Source organism: Portunus trituberculatus, chromosome 28 (genome assembly GCF_017591435.1).
Source record: "Portunus trituberculatus isolate SZX2019 chromosome 28, ASM1759143v1, whole genome shotgun sequence".
NCBI lineage: Eukaryota > Metazoa > Arthropoda > Malacostraca > Decapoda > Portunidae > Portunus > Portunus trituberculatus.
Genome location: NC_059282.1, coordinates 4,684,770 through 4,710,524, shown reverse-complemented (window position 1 = coordinate 4,710,524; position 25,755 = coordinate 4,684,770). Strand labels below are relative to the sequence as shown.

At 42.5% G+C, this 25,755-nt stretch overlaps 3 protein-coding genes across 5 annotated transcripts in view; all 3 read right to left on the bottom strand.

Moving 5' to 3' along the window:
• Window positions 1-2,365: 2,365 nt before the first annotated feature.
• Window positions 2,366-6,536, bottom strand: LOC123510250. The gene is made up of 5 exons (XM_045265223.1): window positions 6,400-6,536; window positions 6,040-6,281; window positions 4,327-4,431; window positions 3,863-3,992; window positions 2,366-3,636 (listed from the first exon to the last, which is right to left on the bottom strand). The coding sequence occupies exons 1-5, from the start codon at window positions 6,500-6,502 to the stop codon at window positions 3,347-3,349; spliced, it is 870 nt and encodes a 289-aa protein (XP_045121158.1). The 5' UTR covers window positions 6,503-6,536; the 3' UTR covers window positions 2,366-3,346.
• Window positions 6,537-11,379: 4,843 nt separating this feature from the next.
• Window positions 11,380-18,316, bottom strand: LOC123510248. The gene is made up of 6 exons (XM_045265218.1): window positions 18,160-18,316; window positions 17,571-17,679; window positions 15,301-15,521; window positions 13,464-13,571; window positions 12,839-13,103; window positions 11,380-12,568 (listed from the first exon to the last, which is right to left on the bottom strand). Exons 2-6 carry the CDS (start codon window positions 17,677-17,679, stop codon window positions 11,616-11,618), a joined length of 1,656 nt encoding a protein of 551 aa, XP_045121153.1. The 5' UTR covers window positions 18,160-18,316; the 3' UTR covers window positions 11,380-11,615.
• Window positions 18,317-25,361: 7,045 nt separating this feature from the next.
• Window positions 25,362-25,755, bottom strand: part of LOC123510247 (dol-P-Man:Man(7)GlcNAc(2)-PP-Dol alpha-1,6-mannosyltransferase-like) — a 16,095-nt gene continuing 15,701 nt past the window's right edge. For all 3 annotated transcript variants that reach the window (XM_045265213.1, XM_045265206.1, XM_045265210.1), the window contains one exon: window positions 25,362-25,755. This exon is cut by the window's right edge and continues 773 nt beyond it. The gene's annotated coding sequence lies outside the window, so the exon portion shown is untranslated.

Here is a 25,755-nt window from a genome sequence, read left to right as displayed (position 1 = left end):
CGATTTTCGTGTCAAATCCAGATCTACTGTTATCTGTGGCTGATGATACAAATTTACTGTTAAACAACTAGAATATTAATCTTCACACAGATTTGGCTACAGAATTAAGAAAAAATTATCATTGGACTAAAATAAATAGTTTGAGTTTAAATATTGCAAAAACAAATTACATACTGTTCCAAAATCGCTCTGTACATCATGAGTTTCCCCCTGTTACTATTGCAGGAAACACATTGAACAGAGTAGAATTCACTAAAGTTTTGGGTGTCTATATAGATGAAAATATTAATTGGAATAAACAGATTTCTTTTGTTACAAATAAATTATCAAGGATGTGTGGTATTTTGTTTAGAGTTCGTAATAGTCTCACAATTGAATCACTCACTAGTATTTATTACACCCTCACCTATTGCGTAGCAATCTGGGCGTGTCCTTGGCAGTCTTTCATTAAGAAAATAACTATTGCTCAAAATAAAATATTTAGATGTGTTTTTCATTTGAATAGGTTTGAATCAACACGCAACATATATAATGAACACAATTTTCTTACTTTTTCAAATATTCATAAACATTTCCTATTGTTAAGTATTTATAAGTACTTTACACAATATTCTGGAGCTCAACCTTTCAAATTGGTACAGACATCATACAATATTCGGGGTAATAATGTCAATCTCATGTGCCCGCAATTCAGAACGACTCTTTTTAAACATAGTGTATTATGCTCCGGTCCACAAATATGGAATTCATTACCTTTTCAAATAAAAACACTTCTTTATAATGATAACTTGTCCACTTTTAAAAATCTTTGAAGACATACTTGTATAACTGCCAAAATACATGATATTTTAAATTTAACATTTAAATGCAAAACAAACATTTCTATCTAAGATTTTCCCTTCCTCTTTGCCTTTACCATGTATAACAAACACATTTTTATAGATGTATTTTCTAATGTGGTATTGTAGTATGCGGTGTTAATTTCCTTTCGTGTTATGTTTAGTCTTATTTTCTTTCATTTACTGGTATTATAATTATAGCATTGTGTTATTAACATGATTATTATTATTATTATTATTATTATTATTATTATTATTATTATTATTATTATTATTATTATTATTATTATTATTATTATTGTTATCGTTATTATGATTATTATTGTAATTATTATTATTCTTATTATTATTATTATCATTATTATTTATAGTGATGGTAATGGTAGTAATGGTATTACTGTTATTACTATTATTATTTTCATTATTATTATTATCATTGATCATTTTTGCATTTGCAGTCTGTTTATTGTGATTTGCTTAGCTTTGTTCTTGTCATTATTAGATATGGTTGTTATTATTACTATTTTAGTTACCTAAATAATTCTTTAGGCAATTTACCTAAAATATTGCCAATTGGTGTTGGTGTAAACAATAATCATAGTTATGTACATAAATGTGACTGTCGGGAAGCTTCGGCTTGACAGTCTCTGCCATTTTTTTTCTTTTGTAAATATGTCTTTCTCAAATATATTTATGCTAATGGGCAATAAACCTTTACTTACTTACTTACTTACACACACACACACACACACACACACACACACACACGCGCGCGCGCCCGGTAGCTCAGTGGTTAGAGCGCTGGCTTCACAAGCCAGAGGACCGGAGTTCGATTCCCCGGCCGGGTGGAGATATTTTGGTGTGTCTCCTTTCACGTGTAGCCCCTGTTCACCTAGCAGTGAGTAGGTACGGGATGTAAATCGAGGAGTTGTGACCGTGTTGTCCCGGTGTGTGGTGTGTGCCTAGTCTCAGGCCTATCCGATGATCGGAAATAATGAGCTCTGAGCTCGTTCCGTAGGGTAACGTCTGGCTGTCTCGTCAGAGACTGCAGCAGATCAAACAGTGAAACACACTTACACACACACACACACACACACACACACACTGCGTAGTGTAGTGGTTAGCACGTTCGACTCACAATCGAGAGGCTCGGGTTCGAGTCCCGGTAAGCGGCGAAGCAAATGGGCAAGCCTCTTAATGTGTGGCCTCTGTTCACCTAGCAGTAAATAGGTACGTGATGTAACTCGAGGTGTTGTGGCCTCGCCTTCCCGGTGTGTGGAGTGTGTTGATGTGGTCTCAGTCCTACCCGAAGATCGGTCTATGAGCTCTGAGCTCGCTCCGTAATGGGGAAGACTGGCTGGGTGACCAGCAGGCGACCGAGGTGAATTACACACACACAAAAAAAGAAAAAAAATAGTAACAAAACCGGCGACAAATATAAACAGTTATAAAATGTATGAGGCTTGGTACAGAATTCTGAAAGTCTGAAATAAAACAGTCAAAAAAAAAAAAAAAAAAACGTCAACAACATGCGAGAGAAGACTTTATTTGCAAGAAGTTTAAAGGTCAGTAGCAAAAAATGGCAAGCAAACACAGAATCAAAATACGAGAGAAGGTTTAAGTGGAGGTAGCGATTGCAGGAAGCTCTAAGGTCACTGACAAAACTACGGTAACACGATGCAAGGGAAGGGCGTTTGTAGAAGCTTGCAAGTCATAGCAAAAGTAATAAAGAGACACAACTAACAAGATGTAGAGATAGTTTAAGGCAGGATTTGCAGGGAAGATGATACTCATAACAAAAGTAACAGGGAGACGCGGTACCTATCAAGATGTGAGAAGGTTTATCATAAGGTGAAGTTTACAGAAAGGTTGGGAGTCATCACAGAATAATGAGTGACAAGCAAGCACGTGTGTCAACTGGCGGGTGACCACAATGGGTGACAAAGAGGCGATAACTCAGTAACCCTAAAAATATCTGACAGGAAACCTATACTGTGATAATGGCGGTGATTCAGGAAGGGTTGCAGGGTAGGCGTCACTAATCATGATGAAATGTTGCTTCATTACATTAACTTTGGTGATAATGATACTACTACTAAAACTGCTATACTATACTACTACTACTACTACTACTGCTGCTCCTACTACTACTACTACTACTACTACTACTACTACTACTACTACTACTACTGATAATAATAATAATATAATAATCATAATAATCATAATTTATAATGTATCGCGGATTTTTGTGATTCAATACAGGATGAGGAATTTTTACATAACTACGTATTGTATTTGATGATTACAGCTACGTGAATTCATATGGTATACAACAGCTGTAAATTTTTAAACGTAGTTCTTAGCAGGAGGAGGAGGAGGAGGATGAGAAGGAAATGGTCCATATGAAGGGTTTACATTCATGCTAGCATTGGAGAGCTGAAAATTTTTGAGGTGATGTGATATTCAGTACATCTTTGCTATTTGCGTGTGCATCATAAGTTTTCTCATTCACTATAGTAGTTTGGAGGAGGAGGAGGAGGAGGAGATCTGTATAAAGGGCTCACATTCGTATTGTTTGTGGAAAACTGGTCTGCGGTCTGTGGCTGAGGCATGAGCGGGTCGTGACATGCAGCAAAGGGGCTCTTGTTCTTTGAGATATTGTTGGCTGCTTTCCTTCGGCGCCACAGGATGACAGAGACACTCACCACCACCACTACCAGCAACATCAGTAGAATCACTAGGATGATTAGGATGGGTACTGAGCCTGCCGTCCCCATCACCCAAACCCACGACGCTGTATGGGCAAAAGAAACTGTCAAGGTAGTGCTTAAGACTGTTAAGAATAAAGACTGCCAAAGTAATGGGAATAAAAAGAAAGGCTAAAATAATGGGGATGGCTCACTCTTTTGACTCTGGGGGATAGGCACCTCAGTGGGTCTTTTTATGGGAATTTTTGTTGTCCTTGGCCGGTTTCTCCTCTTACGTAAAAGGAAAAAAAAGTTGCAAATTGAGGATCGTACTTGCGTCTTTGCTGTCCGTCATGGTGTAGGCGGCGGGGTTTGGCAGGATGGCGACGACAGGGAGCGTGGTGGTGGTGGTGGTGGTCTCGAGTTGTGAACAATCATCCTTGTCAATTATCTCCACTCGTCCCTGTAAGGATAAGTAACTCAGTCTATTCTTATAATGACATACTGTCTATCTTTACTGTTAGAAAGCAGAACGCGGGGAAGGAATGTGAACTGGATAGATACGAGTTTTGTGAATCTCCACTCGTCCCTGTAAGGATAAGTAACTCAATCTAATCTTATAATGCGATACTATATCTATCTTTGCAGTTAGAAAGCAGAACGGAGGGAAGGAATGTGGTCTTAATACATACGAGTTTTGTTAATCGGGCATAGAAGTCCCAATTATATATGCTTTAAGAATCTCAATGACAGTCTTACAATAATATACAAAACAAGAGAACACAAGTTAGTCTTACCATAACATGCATCTTGACAGCTTCGAGATCATAGCGAAGGTGGTACATGGGGCGATTGGGAATGTATGTCAGTGGCTTGCCCTTCAGCGTCATGTTGAGGTAGAGCTGTGTGGGGTGGCGGGGGAAGCAGGAGTTAGTGCTTCAAGAAGAGGAAATGGTGTAGTTAGTGTTGCAAGGTAAAGGGAAGAGGAAGAGGTGGAGGTAATGTTACAAGAAGGGAAGATGAAGGAAAAGAGGCATTAGTGGTATAGTAATTAAATTGTACTATGAGAATAAGGAGAAAGGTAAGATATAGGCGGCAGTGTCACAAAGTGTGTGTGTGTGTGTGTGTGTGTGTGCGTGCGTGCGTGCATTTACCCACAATTTTACTTTTATCTTGGTTATTTCCTATGTATTTTCATACACATGCTTGCTTGTGTTATCTGCTGATCTGTCTGTCTGCATATCATGCTGCTGTTTCGTGGAACCCAGTGTGTTTGGTGCGCTGTTCTTAAATTCACCAGTTCAATCCTGGCTCAAGCTTATATTTTGGTGGGAGAGGTAGCGGAACAGTGTATAGGATAGCGTCATATACTCATAATTATAGTCTAACTCGTGACCTTTGTTATGACATAACTCAGGACCCTTTCTGAAATACTACCTCGCTACTCCTCCCTCCACAGCTTTCCCAAGACTCCTGTTGAAATGATACTTGTTTTTTAGGCTGTTCTTTACGATTCTAGTGATGGACGAACCAGATGTGAAAAATATTAACAGGAGAAATAGTTCTGAAAACCCTACTGATAATTTTTGTAGCCTTGAAAAATAGTCTGGTGAGAGAGTGACAACTGACTCGGTTGAGTTAGTTGTCATTTCCACATGGATTGCTTATCTCTGGTAGGGAAGAACTACTACTACTGTCGACCACTATGAAGATTTATGTCTTGTACGTTTGTGGTTCGTTGGCTTGAGGAAACAACACTATCTTATCAGTAGATGAAAAAATAAATAAAAGTAGAGAAAGAAAAAACAGTAAATACGTAATGGGATTTATGCAGCTGTCTGACAAAAACAAAATAGTAATGATAAAAAATGTTAACTTTGTAGCGTTCAATTACCTCATAACTTTAATTATATTTTTGTCTTTCTTTTTTTCTTTTGCTTGTTTTTCTTTCCATTTTTTAAACGTACAGCGGTATTAGATTAGGCGTGGTTAACAAATCGAGAACGTGTTCTGAAGCACTGGCTTGTTCAAGTGTAACCTTCTCCTCTTCCCCTTTCCTCCCCTTCCCTCCCCTCCCCTCCCATTCTAGGAACGAATTATCAGTGTTTTTTTGGTGATTCTAAACTAGGCTGGTCACGTGATTACAACAACAACAACAACTACTACTACTACTACTACTACTACTACTACTACTACTACTACTACAACAATTAAACTAACAATAAATCTAATGTTATTATTACAGTGGAACCATGCGTGCTTTGGGGTCCGAGGGGTCTCCAAGCGCACGGGTTCGAATCCTGTCCACGGTCCGAATGTAGGTTGGGCTTACTCACTCGAGGTAACGGTTTCGTAGCGGGTGGGCTTTGAGATAGGAGGTACCCCATAAAGTATCCCCTTTAGCCCATAAATTCCCGTGAAAAGCCCACATGGTCTAAATAAAAAAAAAAAAAAAAAAACGACAGCAAACCACCGCCACCACCACCACAACCACAAGTGCCACAACTCACTTCTTGATTGACGGAGGTGTACTCGTAGTGAAGCGGTGCCCAGTCTCCCCCAACTTCCAGCTCTTCAGTGGGAATATCAACAGCGCCAGCGATATGTACGAAGTTGCTCCCTGGTCCTATAGGCCTCACGTTCATCTTGAGCCGTATCTTGAGGGGCGTGGGGCTCTCAAGTTGGCGCAGACACATGCTCTTCTTTTTGGACCCCATGCTCCGTGCCAGGATCATCTTCTCGTTGTTGATCTCTGTGTGTGTGAAGGATGCTAGCGTTAGTAGAAGTGTGAGTAATAGTAGTGGTGGTGATGATGGTGGTGGTGGTAATAGGTTACGAACTTAATTAGTTAATACCATCCCACATTTCACCTTCAGCCAGCGTAAGGGGCAGAAACATGAGGAACACGTGGAAGAGGATGAGGAGAACGGAGAGGTCCCGCGTCACTCGTCTCCTGTGAGTTGAGCAAGACATCCTCGTGTTCTCTGGCGGTGTCCTTTGTCTCGGCTTGGGGGTGGGAGGTCACGGGAGACGCCGCGCTGGAGACACCTGGGGGAAAGGAAAGAAGTAACTGAAATTCTTTTGCTGACACGACGGGAGGCAAGCGGCCATACAAGTCCAGCAGACTCCCAGTGCAGGTTACTATAGAATGAATTACTATAAGAGAGACCAATATAGGAAGTGGCTGTAAATGTTGAGTCATGAGTGCAGCCTTTACTGGTGATTTGACGTGTTCATAGCTCGCTTCATCCTGCTTCAGTTCTCAGTTCGAATCAGCCTGAGATGTTGGTGGTGGATGGATCAATTGACTTCAGCTGGCAATGTCATACGTATACAGTGGTATTGGACTAGGCTGTGCTTGTGATAAAGATAAATACTGACTGTGTGTGAGCAGTGAAATAATCTGTGCATGTCTTAGCGGTGTAATGAAAGCTGTATTCAACGAAGTGTTTTTGTCTTTGTCAGGGCGGCGAGTACTGAGAACACTGACAGCCTTCATCCATACCATCAGTTCGGAAGTGGCTATCGTCGCCATGGGAAGGTGGGTGTCACCACCGCCGCGCTGCTCCAAGCAACGTATGTATAAGTGTTAATCTCTCATAGTATACTCTTGCTCACTACCACCTTGCCATCATTAAGGCGGGTTCACACGTGCCAATATACGGCTGGAAATGATAGGCACTAGAACAGAGGCTCTCAGACTGGGGTTCGCGAATCCCCAGGGGTTCACAAGATTTCTAGGGATACTTAGATGGCTGATCTAATGATAGGCTAACCTTTGCAGTATTATTGTTTATTGAATTAGTATCAGTCACTAAATTAAACATTCTGTTCCATGTCACCTTACTGGGGATTCGGGTTGTAGGTCTTACAGCTTAGAGGATTCGTAACGAGAAAAGGGTTGAGAACCCCTGTGCTAGAGATATCGACAGAGCCTTCCTGGCCGGAGCACGTTCACACATAGCGGCCGGGAAGTATCGGCTGGTTGGCGAGAAGTGAATAAACAAACAGCTGTCCTACACCTAACCAATAACTTCAGAGGTTATAATTTTAGTAGAATTAGCTTACATTTCTTATAAAAGTGTTAATCTTAAAAAGAATATGGACAATTGCGATAAAAAAAATCATCACACGTATTCAATCTTCACCTCCTACAAGACCCTGCAGAGAGGGAAACGGTACAGTTTGAACCTCCCAAATCCGGCAACTTCCGGACCTGAGTCTTCTTTCGTGACATCATAGTGTAAACAAACCCACTAACGGCTAGAAAAGACAAACGTGTCAGTCTTGTTTTGCGGCTAGTTTTTCCACCTGCCAGACAACTAAATCTAGCCGATAACTCTAACGGCTAGAATTTCTATTCGCAAATGGCACGTGGGAACCCGCCATTAATGTTGACATCATTAGCACCTCACCTGACTGCGCCACCCAGACCAGGAAATGCGCAGCGCCACCAGTCACAGCCCTCGCGCAGGAGTGTGCCTCGGTGATCTCGTAATGTCATTAGCGTTTTCACCCGAGGGTTTGGTTAGGTTAGGTTAGGTTAGGTTCAGGGTGATTCAGAACATTGATTGAACTGCTGGTCCCCTCGCTGTGTAGGCTGTGTCTGGAGGCCGAGGGGTCGGTCCTGGGCGCATTGGTCTCGGCCACGGTGGGAGGGTAGGAGGGTTGACTACTTTGTTAGGTTCGGTTTAAAATCGTTCAGTTCATTACACTGGTGATGCCTTCATTACATAGATTTGAAGAGGCGTCGTATTTTACTCATAAATCAACAGTCAGTGTCTGGAAATTAGTTAGCTAAGCTTACCTCCATAATACCCGGCCTTTCCTTACCTTCTCGCCGTGTGAGGTGACTGGTACCACTTGAAGGAACTACAGGGAAACCGTTACGGGAGAGGCACAGTGTGAAGGGGACAGGCGCTGAAAGCGTGAGGGCGACTTTACAGGCGGGTGTTTCACCACCAACTGATAATCATAATTCAGGTAAAAGCTTTCTGTTGTGGGAGATTACCATGTCAGGTCTAGATGATAATTATATGACTGTGCCAAGTGACACACACACACACACACACACACACACACACACACACACACACACACACACACACACACACACACGTAGTGTAGTGGTTAGCACGGTCTACTCACAATCGAGAGGGTCCGGGTTCGAGTCCCGGAAAGCGGCGAAGCAAATGGGCAAGCCTCTTAATGTGTAGCCCCTGTTCACCTAGCAGTAAATATGTACGGGATATAACTCGAGGGGTTGTGGCCTCGCTTTCCCGGTGTGTGAAGTGTGTTGTGGTCTGTCCTACATGAAGATCGGTCTATGAGCTCTGAGCTCGCTCCGTAATGGGAAAGACTGGCTGGGTGACCAGCAGACGACCGTGGTGGTGAATTACACACACACACACACACACACGAATGGAAGAAAATAAACACTAAGGAAGATGAGGGAGTGGGTGGCGTTGCAAAGGATATATCCCAATATTAACAGGTTAGGTTAAGTTAGATTGGATGACGTAATGAGAGACTAGGATACGAAAATATAAATATCGTCTTTAATAATACTATACATGAACACTTATGTATTATTTACCGTACAGAGTAATGGATTATGTGCAGTGAGGGTTGGTGCAGGTGCAGTGAGGAGCACATTGGTTGACTCGAGTGGAATTAGACTGTCAGAATGTGTTTGGCGTGAGAATATCTTTTCTAGTGAAATGAGAATGAATCAGTTTGTTCAGTTGTTTGTCAGATAAGAGAATGCCTTTTTTTTTTTTTTTATCTATACCATGTGGGCTTTTCACGGGAATTTATGGGCTGAAGGGATACTTTTTGTGGTACCTCCTATCTCAAAGCCCACCCGCTAGGAAACCGTTGCCCTGAGTAAGGAAGCCCAACCTACACTCGGACCGTGGTCAGGATTCGAACCTGTGCACTTGGAGACCCCTCGGACCCCAAAACACTGTACTACGGCGGCCCTTGTAGCTAAATGAAGATGAATACTAGTACTTTGCTTTCTTCCTTTCTTTCAACACATCAAATGACCTCGGTTGACTTACACTGTCAGATTGTTTATCAGATAAGAGATTGGTTTTATGACAGCGAGAATACACAGGTGTACATTTCTTTCTTTTCTTTTTTTTTTTTTTTTTAGCTACTCGCCTCCTTACTTCCTCCTGACTCTTCGTTTAGACAATAATTCCTGAAGAACAAGAGCGGTATTGATTTTATTATGTAGGAGGAACGCTGACCAATGGCTACAAAAAAAGATAAAAAAAAAAAAAATAGAATCTGAAACTTAAATGAAGAATAAAACCTTTGTAAAAAAAAATCTTAAATACAGGAAAAAAATGAGTTTTCTTTATCATTATTCCTGGTAAACATATCGTGACACAGATAAGATAACACTCGTAAGAAAGAAAAAACACGTCTGATGGTTCCTCCCTTGTTTTTTTGTGTCCCTCAGTTCAAAAGGCACGCGGCAATCTTATCGTGGCTTTTACAACTTGATCACGAGAATCAGCCTTCAGCATAGCCCTGATAGGTAGATAAGATAGAAGACCAAGCACTGCTATCCCATGAAGGAACTGGGGTGGGTATCAGCTCATTACCTTTCGAGACTCCCTTTTGTTCCTGGAGAGTGAGTGGATGTGTTAGGGTGAAGAGGGAGGAGTAGTGGTGGGGTGTGTTGGGTGAAGGGTGAGGGGTAGTGGTGGGGTGTGTTGAGTGAAGGGTGAGGGGTAGTGGTGGGGTGTGGGTGAGGGTGGGGATAGCGGTGGGGAGTGTTGGGGTGAAGAGGAGGAGTAGCGGTAGGGTGTGTTGGGTGAAGGGTGAGGGATAGCGGTGGGAGTGTTGGGGTGAAGAGGAGTAGCAGCAGTAGGGTGTGTTGGGTGAAGGGTAAGGGGTAATGGTGGGATGTGTTGGGTGAAGGGTGAGGGGTAGTGGTGGGGTGTGTTGGGTGAAAGGAGGGGACAAGGGCAGTGGTTGGGTGTGTTGGGGTGATGGGAAGGGGTAGTGGTGGGGTGTGTTGGGTGAAGGGTGAGGAGCAGTGGTGGGATGTGTTGGGTGAAGGGTGATGGTAGTGGTGGGGTGTGTTGGGTGAAGGGTGAGGGTAGTGGTGGGGTGTGTTGGGTGAAGGGTGAGGGGTAGTGGTGGGGTGTGTTGGGTGAAGGGTGAGGGTAGTGGTGGGGTGTGTTGGGTGAAGGGTGAGTGGTGGGGTGTGTTGGGTGAAGGGTGAGGGTAGTGGTGGGGTGTGTTGGGTGAAGGGTGAGGGTAGTGGTGGGGTGTGTTGGGTGAAGGGTGAGGGTAGTGATGGGGTGTGTTGGGTGAAGGGTGAGGGTAGTGGTGGGGTGTGTTGGGTGAAGGGTGAGGGAGTGGTGGGGTGTGTTGGGTGAAGGGTGAGGGTAGTGGTGGGGTGTGTTGGGTGAAGGGTGAGGGTAGTGGTGGGGTGTGTTGGGTGAAGGGTGAGGGTAGTGGTGGGGTGTGTTGGGTGAAGGTGAGGAGCAGTGGTGGGGTGTGAAGGGTGATGGGTAGTGGTGGGGTGTGTTGGGTGAAGGGTGAGGGGTAGTGGTGGGGTGTGTTGGGTGAAGGGTGAGGGGTAGTGGTGGGGTGTGTTGGGTGAAGGGTGAGGGGTAGTGGTGGGGTGTGTTGGGTGAAGGGTGAGGGGTTAGGTTAGGGTGTGTTGAGTGAAGGGAAGGAGCAAGGGCAGTGGTGGGGTTTTCTGTCATCTCTCAGCGGCGCATGGAAGGAATGAAGCGTAAGGCGATACAATAAATACTGGATTATGCGAGACTTCTTGACTCTGTGCAATGCAGCGGTAGAGTTTTCATCCCTATACGTCATGGTTGGTGGGCAGCAGGCTTTGCTGTACTCCCAGTCTATGTTCACACACACACACACACACACACACACACACACACACACACACACACACACACACACACACTTCAAAATCATGAATCACTGTTGACTAGCAGCGTTCTCCACACCAGCAGATCCGTGATACGCTCGCTAGTGACGTCAGTTCAAACTGACTAGAAAGACAAATCAACTCCTCCTCAATATCGTGTTGTCCCGCTCACCCTCACTTCTTGAAGGTCCCGAACTGGAACACGGGTACCTGGGCCGCGTTGGGATCTGTGGTGGAGGCGGCGGCGGTGCGCACCTCCACAAGGACGGGCTCCGTGGCGGTGTGCGGCACGGAATAATTGTCGGCCAGTAGCGGGGGACTCACGTAGGGCTTGTCGTACCAAGAGTCGTCTGAGTCGTCGTCGGAGGCATGTTGTCTGTTATTGTTTTGTTTGTGCAGCACGGGCACGTTCTGGTGGCCGGTCAGTAGGCCCAGCTTGTGAGTGTAGGGGATGTTGGGGCTTCGGTTTGTGTTGCGGTTGACGGAGCTGCTAGTGCTCCTGGTACTTCTGTTGCTCGGAGTGCGCGTCACGCTGCTGCCCTGGAGCCTCGGGCTGCGCTCCACGCTCCTGTTGTCCCAGCTCCTGCCGCTAGCGGAGCGTGGCATGCTGCCAGGGGGAATGTTGAGCACGTTGGCAGTGGTGTTGCTGCGACTGCCGTTGATGGAGTTGGTAGGGCTGCCATTCGTCCAGCGACCGAGGTTGTTGACGCCGCTGTGCATGGTGGTTTTCCCGCCGCGTTCTATAGAGTTATTGACACTGCCGGCGTGCCGCGAGCCTGTGCCGCGACTGTTTGCCGTGCCCATGTGGCTGCCGCTATCAGTATTGAGGGTGCTGTAGGCGCTGCCGATGCCTGAGCTCCGCTGCTTGTTGCTGGCCGTGTCCCAAAACTTTGGCTCCCGCACAATGTCACCGGGCAAGTGTCCGGCTTGTGTCCTCACCATGGACACCGGCAGATATTCCACTCGACGCTTGCGACACGCCTTGGAGCACAGACATACCGTGACGCCGCCTACCACCAAGCCCCCGACCAGACACGCCACCAGCAGCGCCAACACGGGCACCTTCCCCACCTTGCCTAGCACCAGCATGAAGCTCCACCAAGGATCCTCCTCCTCCAGATCTGGACCTGCAACACACGGAATCGTCAGGACTCTGAGCCTCCGCTGCACGAGAGATCACGCTAACACTATACACGATAGGAGCAACACTATAAAGGGCACTACATGGCTTGTGAACTTGTAAGCCCTCGCGCCACCACTAATAATAAGAAAAACCTTGGCGGTGTTAACATTAAACCAGAAGCAATACATTCAACAAGAACAAAGATCGAGGCACTGCATGAATTAGAGTCCGCAACACAGTAACCTGACGATCTACCAACCTGCAGCTGACTTACCTTCTGTTTCAAGAGTGTCGTTGGTGGAGGCGCTGGTAAGAGGCGGCTGAGAAGCACTGGGTGACGACACTTTATGTTCCTCGGTCACTTTTTCCGTCTGTGTCTGGGTCACCTCTTGCGTCTCTCTCACTCCTGCCTCTCCTCCCGTTGTTCCTTTCTCCGTTGGTGCCATCTCTACTGCAGCGACCAAAACGACCTTCTCTTTCCCCTCTGCCTTCTCCGTCTCCATTTCTTTCTTTGTACAGTTTGTGATTTTAGCATTTCCCTGTTGAGAAATGCAGAAATTTGAGTTATTTGCTCCTGATGATATCGTCTATGTAGTGAAAACTTTTGTCTACGTAATTCATTCATTCAGTCAAGTATTTTGTTTAGATTAATACACTTATTGATTCTATACATGTTCATTTTGGCATTGTATTGACTCTGTTGTTGTTTTGATGTCTTAAATCAGTCAATCAGTCAGTTAATTAGACAAGCATGGAGTCAGTTACTCAGTCAGTCAATCTATCAATCAGTCAGTTAGTATATCAGTTAGTCACGCAAGCATTCAGTCAGTCAGTCACTCAAGGGATCCGTCTTTCATTCTATCCTTCAACCAATCACTCATTCATACATTCAGTCTCACCTTCAAGAGTAGAATAGTAAGGGGCTGCTGCGGGGCGGAGCTTGTGGGGCGGGGATTAGTGTCAGGTGGCTGCAGTTTCCTCCCGTTAAGCCACACGTTCAGGGAAGCCTGTGTGGGTGAAGGGAGGAGGTAAGAGACTCAGTACTTGGCCTTTGTTACTCTTCGCATCCGCTCATTTTAAAGTAAAAGTGTCATTGTGTAAGTTAGGTCCTCTGATATTTCGCCTTTGCTGTCTCGCTTCCTTCACTTGAGCTAAGGTAGTTAGTTTAGTTTCTCTTATGCTCGTAATAATTAAGTCTACTGGTGCTTATGCTTTCTTGGCGTTCGTTTAGTTAACTTTCGTACAGTTTTAGTTGTTTAATCAACCATTACAGGCGAAGAGAAAAGTTGACGTCAGATGTCTTGCTCTTATTCGTTTGCTTCAAGACAATCGTGATTCGTGCCTTTCTTACTGGACTAACAAGCCACAACACGTCATTCCATGTAGTGTTGGCGTTTCTCGAACGGAATATACAAGACAGAAACTGAAAGGCAACTTATTTTTGGCTACAGCGGCTGCAAACTCGCGTGGCATTTCCTAGTTACCGGACCCTTACCTCCTCACTATCATCTGAACATTTTTCACCAGCACATTCAGGTCCGTGTTCTGAAACGATTTGTTCTCTCACCATGACTTTTTTCGAGGCCACAGAGATGGTTAACCAGGTTTTCAAGAGTGTTTCTCCAGTTGATCATGTAGAAATCTTATTAATCTGTCGCCACAACAATGAAAGGAACCCGTTGATCTTTAACTGGAGCCTTTTGAAATTAGTGGCGGTACAACGCAGAAGTGTTTCAAAATGTGGTGTTTTTTTCTCACGTTCATTTAAGGATCTGGAATAAGTGGAGGTGCGGAAGAAGAAGAAAAGGAAGAAGAAGAAGTAGAAGAAGAAGTAGAAGTAGAAGAAGAAGAAGAAGAAGAAGAGAAGAAGTAGAAGAAGAAGAAGAAGAAGAAGAAGAAGAAGAAGTAGAAGAAGAAGAAGAAGAAGAAGAAGAAGAAGAAGAAGTAGAAGAAGAAGAAGAAGAAGAAGAAGAAGGAGTAGAAAGAAGAAGAAGAAGAAGAAGAAGAAGAAGAAGAAGAAGAAGAAGTAGAAGTAGAAGAAGAAGAAGAAGAAGAAGAAGGAAGTAGAAGTAGAAGAGAAGAAGAAGAGAAGAAGTAGAAGTAGAAGAAGTAGAAGAAGAAGAAGAAGAAGAAGTAGAAGTAGAAGTAGAAGAAGAAGAAGAAGAAGAAGAAGAAGAAGAAGAAGAAGAAGAAGAGTAGAAGTAGAAGTAGAAAGAAGAAGAAGAAGAAGAAGAAGAAGAAGAAAAGGAAAAGTAGAAAAGAAGAAGAAAAGGAAGAAGTAGAAGTAGAAGAAGAAGAAGGAAGAAGTAGAAGTAGGAGAAGAAGAAGAAGAAGAAGAAGAAGAAGAAGAAGAAGAAGAAAAGGAAGAAGAAGTAGAAGAAGGATCCTGTGAAGTATGATCATTGAAGAAGAAGAAGAAGAAAAGGAAGAAGAAGTAGAAGAAGAAAAACAAGAACAAGAACAAGAACAAGCAAAAAAGAAAAGGAAGAACAAGAACAAGAACAAGAACAAGCAAAAAAGAAAAGGAAGAAGAAAAAAAGAAAGAAGAAGAAGAAGAAGAAGAAAGAAAAAAAGACGAAAGAAGAAGAAAAAAAAGAAAGATAAAGTAAAAGTGTTTAATTGTATTTTTGGCTACAGGAGGTTGGAACCCGTGATATTTTGTAATTACCACTCCATTGCCTTTCCTTGTATATCTCCAGGACATCTTCACATTTCCGCTGTGACATTCAGACTCACCTTATCACCGCCTCCTGTCTCCACACCGATCTCCAATAACGCCAACGTGTCCACCGTCATTGCCTTCTTCTTCACCAGCACCTCCTGTCTCGCGCCCGACGTCCCCGTGTGCCGCACCTTGAGCCGCGTGTTGTCGTCCAGGGGCGTCACACATATCCGCGTCACGCCCTCCTCTGGGATCTCTGCCACCTCTGTCAACGTGTTGTAGGAGTAGTTGCCGCCTGTGAGGGAAAATTAAGTAGTGTTTAGTGTTTCCATTTGTTTTTTCGTCTTTTTCACCTTTTTTCTTTTGGTTTTCTTTATTTCATTCTTTTTTGGGGGGAAGGAAAAGGAATAGAGATTTTCTTTTTTCTTTTCCTTTTGATTTTTACAGCATTAAAAGTGCCCTATGAAATGTAGGAAACTTTCACCACAGATCTAGGAATTCGCTTACGTAGATTGTTGTTATTTCCTTTAGGTTGTGAGAGAGAAAAAAAATTGTTTGCTTGTCTACTTAGAATTAATATAAGATTATTCTTTAGAAACACACACACACACACACACACACACACACACACACACACACACACACACACACACACACACACACACACGCGTCATGAAAACAAAAACAAGCAAACTGAGTCACACTGAAATAATGATACTCTTGTTTGGTGTTTGGTATGATTTCCCTCTGTTATCATGTTTATCTGTGTCACGTAGGTGGCTGTTTCCTGCTGGGGGTTATGTCGGGGCGCGGCGGGGCGGGGCGGAAGGCAGTATGGTTCCTTTGATGAGATTGAAACCACTAAGAGTATTATGATGGTGAGGCTTTGAGGACTAAACCAGCAGTGATAAGCAAAGCACAGGTGACTCATATTTCTCTCTCTCTCTCTCTCTCTCTCTCTCTCTCTCTCTCTCTCTCTCTCTCTCTCACGTATAAATAATTCTTTTTTTTTTTTTTTTTTTGTATCCCAGATTAATGCTTGCTTATGTTTATTGCGTTGTTGCTCAGCTTTTTTGGGTCTGGGGAGGTATGAGGGACGGGGGGACGCATTACATGGACCTCATATTGCCTTTAACCCTTCAATACTGCGAGACATTTTTATCATGAAATTTGTTTACGATTAGACCATTTTATTGACATTAAGAAGAGTCTGTGGAGGTCAGAAGATTAATGGCCACAGTCTGCACTATTTTAATTTCCACATAAGTTTCTGAAGCTGTATAAAATCAACAGATATTGAACAGAATGAATATGGGAACACGTCATGGAACTGAAGGGGTTAAATGTAAATATGTCGTAATCGGTGTATTGCACGCCGTAGTGGGGAGGTCGTAGTGCTTCCCATGACGATGAGTAACCTCAGCGACCACAACGTTTCAATTGAGTAAACAGCTAATAACCGAGTCACGTCAGCAGAATCAGTGAAGCTCGCCAGCCAGCCAGCCACCACTCACCCTGCTATGAATGCAGCACCCTCAGGCCACTTACTGGGCTAACTAGACCCGCCAGATGTGTAATAGCCTGCCTAGTCAGCATATGTATCTGTAGTATAAATCTTACCTACAGTTTTGATCATTTATCTAGTGTAAAAGGGAAAAACTGGCCAAAAGCAACATAAAACGAGAAAAATTAGAGAACCCATTAACCCCTTCAGTACTGGAACACATTTTTAACTGACTCGTATACGATTAGACCATTTTATTTTCATTAACAAGGGTTTATGGGAGTCAGAAGATTAATGGCCACAGTCTTCACTATTTTAATCCCTCACATAAGTTTCTGAAGCTGTATAAAATCACCAGATAGTAAGCAGAATGAATATGGAAGCGCGTCATGGTATTGAAGGGGTTAAGTTGCCAATCCCTTTGCAGTAACAGTTATTATGAAATGGGTATTATTGCAGTATATCATTAGAGTTAGATGTGAATATATAGTGTTATGGTATAGTAGGCCTTTTTTTTATTTATTTATTTAATTTTTATTTATTTTTTTATTTTTTTGCGCTTGGTTGGCCCTCTCCTACATAAAAAAAAAAAAGTAAAGCAATGAAGAGAGAAAAGACCGCATTAATCTTTCTCATGGGCTGCAGCCGTCTTAAGACAACACACAAAGAAAAAGAAAATAGTTTTCTTTTTTCCTGACACCAATCAACCAAAGTAATGCAGAAGTTGACAGTTGTGTGTGAAAGGAGAATTTATAGCTTTAATAGGTGAAGTATTTCGAAATTTGACTCAATTCTGTAAAGATAAAGCTACAGAACACACAAACACACACACACACACACCTTGTAGAGTCGCAGCTGTGTTATGGAGACAGAGAGACAGCAACACTAACACCAGCAGATGACGCACACAGTTCCGCCTTTCCTGTTGCGTCTCCTCGTTGTAACACATCTGCAACGAGAAATTAAAGGTCTCTTGGTGTTCCGGCATGTTTCACTGTTTATTTTCTGTACAGGACAGTGATAGTTTTGAGCTTAAGAACACAGTTACCTCCATTTTGTGTGATTTCATTCATGAAAAGTGTAATGTCTAGGTAAGTATAATAACAATCACTGTTCTTATTTGTCAATCAGTATCGGCAAAAAGAAAAGAAAAAAAAGCGTGCGGTCACCCACAGCTAAGCACTTTCTCGATAAGCGTTTCAATTTCACGGATCCCTTTATCCCTTTCACCGCGACATGTACCAAGATAAACAGATCACATCACTGATACCACTGCGCAGTATGTACATTCACATTCAAGAAACGAAAAGTAATTGAAGGAAACTTTCTTAATAGCCAGTAGAGAGATTCAGCTGTAGAACGAAAGGCTATGTCTCAGAAATGTAGTGAAAAGGTTAATGCACTATTTCACTTCGTCCTTCACTCTTACCTTGACTGTTTGTGTTCCCAGTGATACGATGTGAGGAGAGACAGACTAGGAGTGACTGGGTGTGACTGGGAGTGACTGGGATACGCGTCTGTTGTTTGTGAAGGTTCGTGCTGGACTGGCGGGTTAGATCTAAAGCAGCAGACCTCGAGACGTGCTTGTGTTTATCTTATCATTGGTAGTCACTGAACATCGCGTCACCTCTTGCCACTTCCACCACCATCAACTTCTCCTCCTCCTCCTCCCCTCCTCCTCCTCCTCTTCCTCTTCCTCCTCCTCCACCACAGTCAGATATGGTGATAAGACATTCATACGTAAATAATGTGTCTTCCTGTTTTTTTTTTTTCAAAGTTATGATGTAATATGATCTACTACTACTACTACTACTACTACTACTACTACTACTACTACTACTACTACTACTACTTGTTCCTTAATTCAATAATTTTACCAACGCAATCATTTTAGATTCCTACAAGCAACTACAACAACAACTACAACCACAATTCATCATCAGCATTCTACAAACAACCATCTTCCTATCTTCTACAAACACTACAAAACTAACCACCACCACCACGTACCACTACTACCACCACCAGTTTGTCAAGACCTCGTTATCTTCTTATCACGGAAATCATGTGCTAGATGGCTTCCCCTTACGGACATTTGAAGCTCGCGTCACTTCCTTAAGTTAGGCAAGAATGTGCTGCTCTCCTGACCCTGCGCTGGGAGACCTTGGAGAATGACAGGGAGAGTGGCAGGGTGGCTGGGAGTGATGCAGGGAGACAGGGAGGGCAGGGCTTGGTTGGGTATTCATCACTGCCACGTTTAGTTTAATGTTTGTCTCTTCTCTGTGTTGTATCTGATTTTCTTTCCTTTTTTTTTATTGTTTTCTCCTTTCCTTCTTCATTATTTTCTTTTTTCTTTTCTTCTGCTCGTCTTCCTTCCTTCCTTTCTTTAATTCGTTTACTTTTTTTTTTTTTTTTATTCGTCTGTTGTTCCTTCCTTCCTTCCTGTTTAATTTCTTCCTTCTCTTCTTTCTTCCTGCTTTCCTTCATCCTTCCTGCTTCCTCCATTATTGTTATCTCATATTCTTCCTTCTTATTAATTTATTTTGTTGGCTTGTTTATTGTAAGTTCTGTTTGCTTCTCGTACTTGTTTTCTTTCTCATTCTTCTTTTTCTTGCTTTTGTTTTTCTTCGTTCTGGGATTATAACATGTATCCTTCTTGTACATGTTTTATTTGTTTATATTTGTAATCTTGTTTTTTTAATTTATTTTCTTATTAGGCAGCAGTTTAATGAGTTGTGTATGTAGATGTAATATACTCTCTCTCTCTCTCTCTCTCTCTCTCTCTCTCTCTCTCTCTCATTAATGCGAATGAATGTAGGTGAATGACTGTCCGTCCTCGTCTTGCTCTTCCTCTTCTAGCTCTTCCTCCTCCTCCTCCTCCTCCTCCTCCTCCTCCTCCTTATCATCCTCTACAGCTTACAGATAAGTTTTTCCTTCCATTCACTTAATTGTAGCTTTTTCCCCTCCTCCCCTTCCTTCTCCTCCTCCTCCACCTCAGTAAAAGGCAATAAGAAGATAGAGCCCCACTTTCTTATCACCCTTCTCAGTGTTGGCAACAGAGACGAGAGGAAAGGGTGGTAGATGATAACTGACGTGTGCTCAAAAACACATTCGCCCCTCTATTGCCCCACATTCACAAACACTTCTCGCTCACCACGACTATTTTCAAAGGCCAAAGGGATGATTAGCCGGGTTCTCAAGACTGTTTTTCCTGTTGATAATGTAAAAAGTCTTGTTAATCTGCCAATAGAATCATAAAAACACCCTTAGAAATCTGTGGAGTCTCATTTAGAGCTATTTAAATGTAATGGAAGTGAGGCGCGCGTCTTAAAAGGTAAACAAAAGGAGGAAGCTCGTGGTTATAACAAATTTCTCAGGGTCAGGATAGGACGAGAAGAATAGATTCAAGATCGGTGAAGATTTGAATAAATGAGAATTACAGTTGGTTTTGAAATTAAGTGGTGTGTGGATTGAATAAACTCCTTTTTCATGTGTTGGTGTGGAGTGATCAGGGAGCTTTTGAGTTTCTATTGCTGCATTGGTTAGTTTCTTGCGCCATCGTTCAAACGCAAACCAATTGTTACATAGATGAAGCAAGACAGATAAGTTGAATTGAATAAACGAATCAAATAAATCAAACTAAAAGGAAATAAAATCCACATTATCACTTTGGTCGCAGGACATCGTTGTCGTCACTATTTGTCTTACCTTTTTTCCTTTACTCTTGACAATGCATTATTTCGGACGATATTCTTCAGGATATCCTGAAGGTGACTAATACAGATCATTGTTTATCCCTTTCTTTATTCATTCACTCGTTTTTTTTTTTTCCTGTCTTCACTGTACCGGAAAAATTGAAGAGCGTACAGTGAACGCAGAGGAAAAAAAAAAAACGAGTGATAGAATAAAAAAAGAGGGATAAACAATTATCTGTATTAGTCACCTTCAAGATATCATTCAGGATATCCTTCAGGATATCGTCCGAAATAATGCATTGTTAAGAGTAAAGGAAAAAGACGTCTTATCTTGCCTTTCTCTGCATTATAGTAATGATATGTATTGTACGCTCAAGGTGGCCACTTGAGTAGAAACTAGAAAGCCTCGTCATGACCACCATGCTTTGCTCTCTCACCACGACTATTTTCAAAGGCCACAGATACGATTACCCGGGTTCTCAAGACTATTAATCCCGTGAATAACGTAGAAATCGTGTTAATCTATCATTAGAACCACACAAACACGCTTAAAACATGTCACTTTAGCTAAAGCCTTTGTTAAGCCATGGGGACGCAGCGCAGGTGTTTCCATCAGTATGAGTCATGTATGTAAGATAGTCAGTGAATTAATGATATATAATTTTTGTTGGAACAGAAGCACTTCAGCTGCACTTATGGAGAGAGAGAGAGAGAGAGAGAGAGAGAGAGAGAGAGAGAGATGCTTCCTATCCAGCCGTGCATCAGATAAAGGCTCCCTCACTGATAAGGTGTTCAATGCAGAGTGAATGGAGGCGTGGGTTGATGGTGACGTACAGCAACCTTCGTCCCTTTTTTTTTTTTATGCTAGGGCTTGTACAAGAAAGATCAGTATTCAGAAATGCTTAGCTCTCACCACAACTTTTTATTAATGCCACAGAGACGATTAATCGGGTTTCCGAGACATTTTTTCCCATTGATAATCTAGAAATCATATTAATGTGTAACTACAACCCATGAAAATATATAATGATGCCCTAAACTTTTAAGGATTGTATTCCTTCAGAAATCGTGATAGTTACTCGGGGAAGAAAACGTGGCGGTGACATCATCATGTGTTGTCGCTGCATGAGGAGGTGAGTACCTGCGTGTGTGTGTCTTTACTGTTTTAGATAGTTTCTTCGTTGTTTAGGGTAGCAAACATGGACAGCTTGTTCTCTAAGTGCGGCAAGGAGACTAAGGGAAACAGAGATAAGTGGATACTGTGTGAGAGATGTAGGTGGGTAGGACTGCGGGATGGGAGTTATAGGGTGCAGGGGAACATCTTCATAGTAGATCAGTGCCTCGGCTGCAGTAACGCCACAACAGTATGGTGGGAGGCTGAAAGGATTAAGCTAGGTAGTCAGCAGAGCTAGAATGAAGCCCGTCGTGATAGTAGCGGCCACCCTAGTGGGTGGGGAGTAGTGCAATATGGCGGCCTCCAGAAATGGCGGAAGTAACCAGGAGCCATCCCTGCCCTCCCTATCCCTGACGGAATGAGCTGGTGGGAAGAGGCACCAACCTGCTACTTCTTTGCCCCCTGTAACACCCCAGGCGTCTGTAGGCGAGGATTCTGTGGGAGGGACTGCTGCCTTGGCTTTTGAGGGGCAAGAGACTCCTTGCTCAGAGATTGTAGTGGTGGTACCGCCCAGCCACCAGAGGAGGGCCGCCCACTCTCTGAATGAGGGACCCACATGATAAAAGCAAACACAAGGCGGCTCACCCATAGTGAAAAACACCGGGAGGCATGTGGCCATGATGAAAGAGAAAAGCGTGCTGAAAAGCCTGAGTGGGAAAGGGTAGAGGAGATTACCCAGGAAGTGAAGGCAAGTGTGGAGACTTTAGAGGAGGGAATGATGATGGTGAATAGGAGAATGCATAAGATTGTGGATTGAAGGGGATGAAATAATTGACATTATCTCTTACCATAACATGCTGGAGTAGGATTGTAAGTTGTATAGAAGAGAGGAAAGGAATGGAAAGGCTAAAAGGAGAAGGTAAAGGCTAAATGATGTGGAATGGGAGAATTTCCAGGTAGACCTGAGTGAGAGAAGCTGGGAAGATGAAAGCTTGAATGGTGTGGATGAATTGTGTGATAGATTTATTGAGAATGGGAGGAATGCAGCAGTTCGTCAGATTGGGTGTGTGAGAATGAGTGCCAGGAAGTGTACGTGTAAGCTGTGGTGGAAGGAAGAGGTTAGGGATGTCAGGAGAGACAGAGAGAAAGAGATTGATTAGGGGATGCCAGAATGAGAAGAATGATTACAGGAGTAAGAATGGGGATATGATACATATGTTATTTGTGCTCTTGTATGCAGATGATGTGATACATAGTCATGAGTGGATCAGCAGATGAGCTCCAAAGTCTGCTAAGGCCACATTAAAAAAGAATCTCAATCTTATAGATCCACTTACTATGTTAACTCAAAAGCATTAATATTTGAAATACAAAATAAAAGGCTTTTAAAGAAAAAGCCATTCCTCCACACATGCACATCTGCGGGAAGAAAATGAAATGTTCCCAGTATTGCTGTGAACCCTCAGACTTGGAACAAAATTCGGGCTTGGAACAACCCGAAGGCAGCTGAATCCGGCAAATCCGGATGGTGCTAGTGCCATTGGCAAGAGATAAACATCAATTCCTGCTTTGTTTTGATTCTGCGTTGTTGCCTTAATTGCTCTTATTCCTAGCTGGGGTCAGGACATTTGACTAGTTTTCATTTGACCAGAGTCACTTAACCAGGTAGGATATTTGAGTAATATTTTATGTAAGTACACTGATCTCATAACTAACCAAAATATTTCTTAATTACTGTAGTGACAAGGTGTAACAGTTGTGAAACAAAGAATCCACATAGGACTAAATGACTACCGGTATGCTAATAGTAGTGCTGCCACTACCCAGTATATTCATGATATATACCTGGTTAAGTGACACTCACCATGAAGCTCACCACCAAAAGGTAAATAATATTAATTTTACATGTTTAATTCCAATTTACTTAAGTAAAAATCTAGGACCTTTGAACAGATTAAAATGATTTAGCTACATTGTTTCCTATGGGGTAAATGTTTTCGGACTTGGAACAATATAGACATGAAACAACTTTCTGGAATGAATTATGTTTGAAGTTCGAAGGTCCACTGTATTCAGTGTAGTTTACTAACTTTCTTTCAAGTTTATTAACATTTGTCAGGCCACATGAATTTCTTTGACTGACCACATGTGGCCTACAGGCCATAGTTTTCCCACTTCTGTGTTAGATTATGTGAAGTATGTCAGAGACAGAATGAAATGATGCAAGTGGTGCTGAGGGAATTGGAGAATGCCAGGGTGGAGAAAACAGGAAGGGAATGGATGGTGTTGTGCTGGGACTGTTATTGTTGGTTTTGCTGTGGAGAGATGGGTGAAAGGATGATTGAAGCTGTGAGAGTTGTTGTAGAGAATGTGGTGTGTTAGATGTAGTGATTAGTAGTATGAAAGATGATGTCTTGTGTATGTTTTGCCTTTTTTTCCTCCTCCTTTTTGTCCCCTACAGGAGCTGCCAATAGCCCAATACTAAGGCCTGCCTCAGAAGAAATCTTAGAGTCACCTGTACCATCAAGATCAAGGCAGCAGTGGCCTTGCTAGAATGTATCATAGTCACAGAACAAATAGACGTCACAGTTATAATAGTTATTTATACACTGGGAAGTTCCTGTGTTAGGTTATCCCAGCACTCTCTGACTGTTTTGTTGCCTTATTTATTATGCTGTGATAAGTTACTGAGGGTGGGTTGGTATCTATATGAGTGGTGCTCTCTCTCTCTCTCTCTCTCTCTCTCTCTCTCTCTCTCTCTCTCTCTCTCTCTCTCTCTCTCTCTCTCTCTCTCTCTCTCTCTCTCTCTCTCAGCTTATATATATTCAGGTCCATAATGAGAACCCACCATAAACATCCACATGAACTAAATACCACCACAGATAACACTGAGTCTATAGACATTCTTGTCTTTACAACCCCTGGCCTCAACACACACCACTCCTGCCTTTCTCATGAATCTCCCTTGTAACTCATTCATATTTTCTAAGGGTAACGTTTTCCCTTGTTTATGTGAGGGATAATAAAGTGAGGGAAAAATCTCTTAATTGGTGCCAATCCCCAAAGAGATAGAGTGAATATGTAACAATTTAAATAGGGAAGTGTGAAATTGTGTTGAGGTCTTAACTTATCAATATTATCACATAGCACTCTGTACACTTTGTCTTTACACCACCAGCACATCACCCAATACTATACACACCCTATTCCTTCATAATGCCAGTTAACCAATCATCATTTCTCTCCTGACTAAAGAAATAATACATCACATGCATTATTAACAAAACATACACATTACACACACACTCATTTTATGTACTCCTCTCTCTTGGCTTCCCAGTGCCTATCATAGTTTTGACTCATTCAGAAGTTGCAAGCAAGATCATTGGGTTTTTCCTCAACCATTTATTTATTCATTTATTTATCTTTATTCATGAGTTTATTTATATTGTCAATATATACTATGGTGTGGTATTTGGGCTTTTTTAGTGGTTAAGGTTGACTTCCTTTCTTCTCCACAGTCTTCATCTTCCACATGTTTATTTTTCTTTTACATTCCACAGTGCTCAGTTTGACTGGCAGGTTGTGTGGTGGACTTTTCAACTTCAATTGTCCTTTTGTTTTCTTGAAGGCGAGTGATTTGGGTAAGGAAGGACTGAAGGTTCCTTAGGTGGTGAAGCTTATCTCAGTACTCTCTAAGATGGCACTAATCCCCAATCAGGAAGCCAATGAAGGCCTCAACTCACCTTGTTTTGAGGACAGCCAGAATAATTATTACATATCAGTGTTCATAAAGATAGAAATGTAAGATGAAAGTCAAAAAGCAATGTCAGTTTTAATATAGTAGGTAGTCTGGTGTACTTAATGCCTCATGTCTCATAGTTTCTATCTGATAGTAGTTATAACTAAGTTTTGCCGGGACAGTTTGGTGGTGTTTCTGAACAAGGATAACTATGGAATCTTTGATCAAGTAATGCATGCAACAGGTTGATGGAACCAGTAAGATAATTGATCTAAGAAACTGAAAAAACTTTATATAAAAGATCACCATTATAATTCCAAACTGACTTGCACACATTTGTACTTGTTTGCAAATATCTAGCCTATATTATCACAACTATTGCACACCATGTTACATCACACCCACAAGAATTACAGCTCAATACAGACACCTCCCTAACACATCACAGTGCCATCTAGGTCGCAACACAGCGGA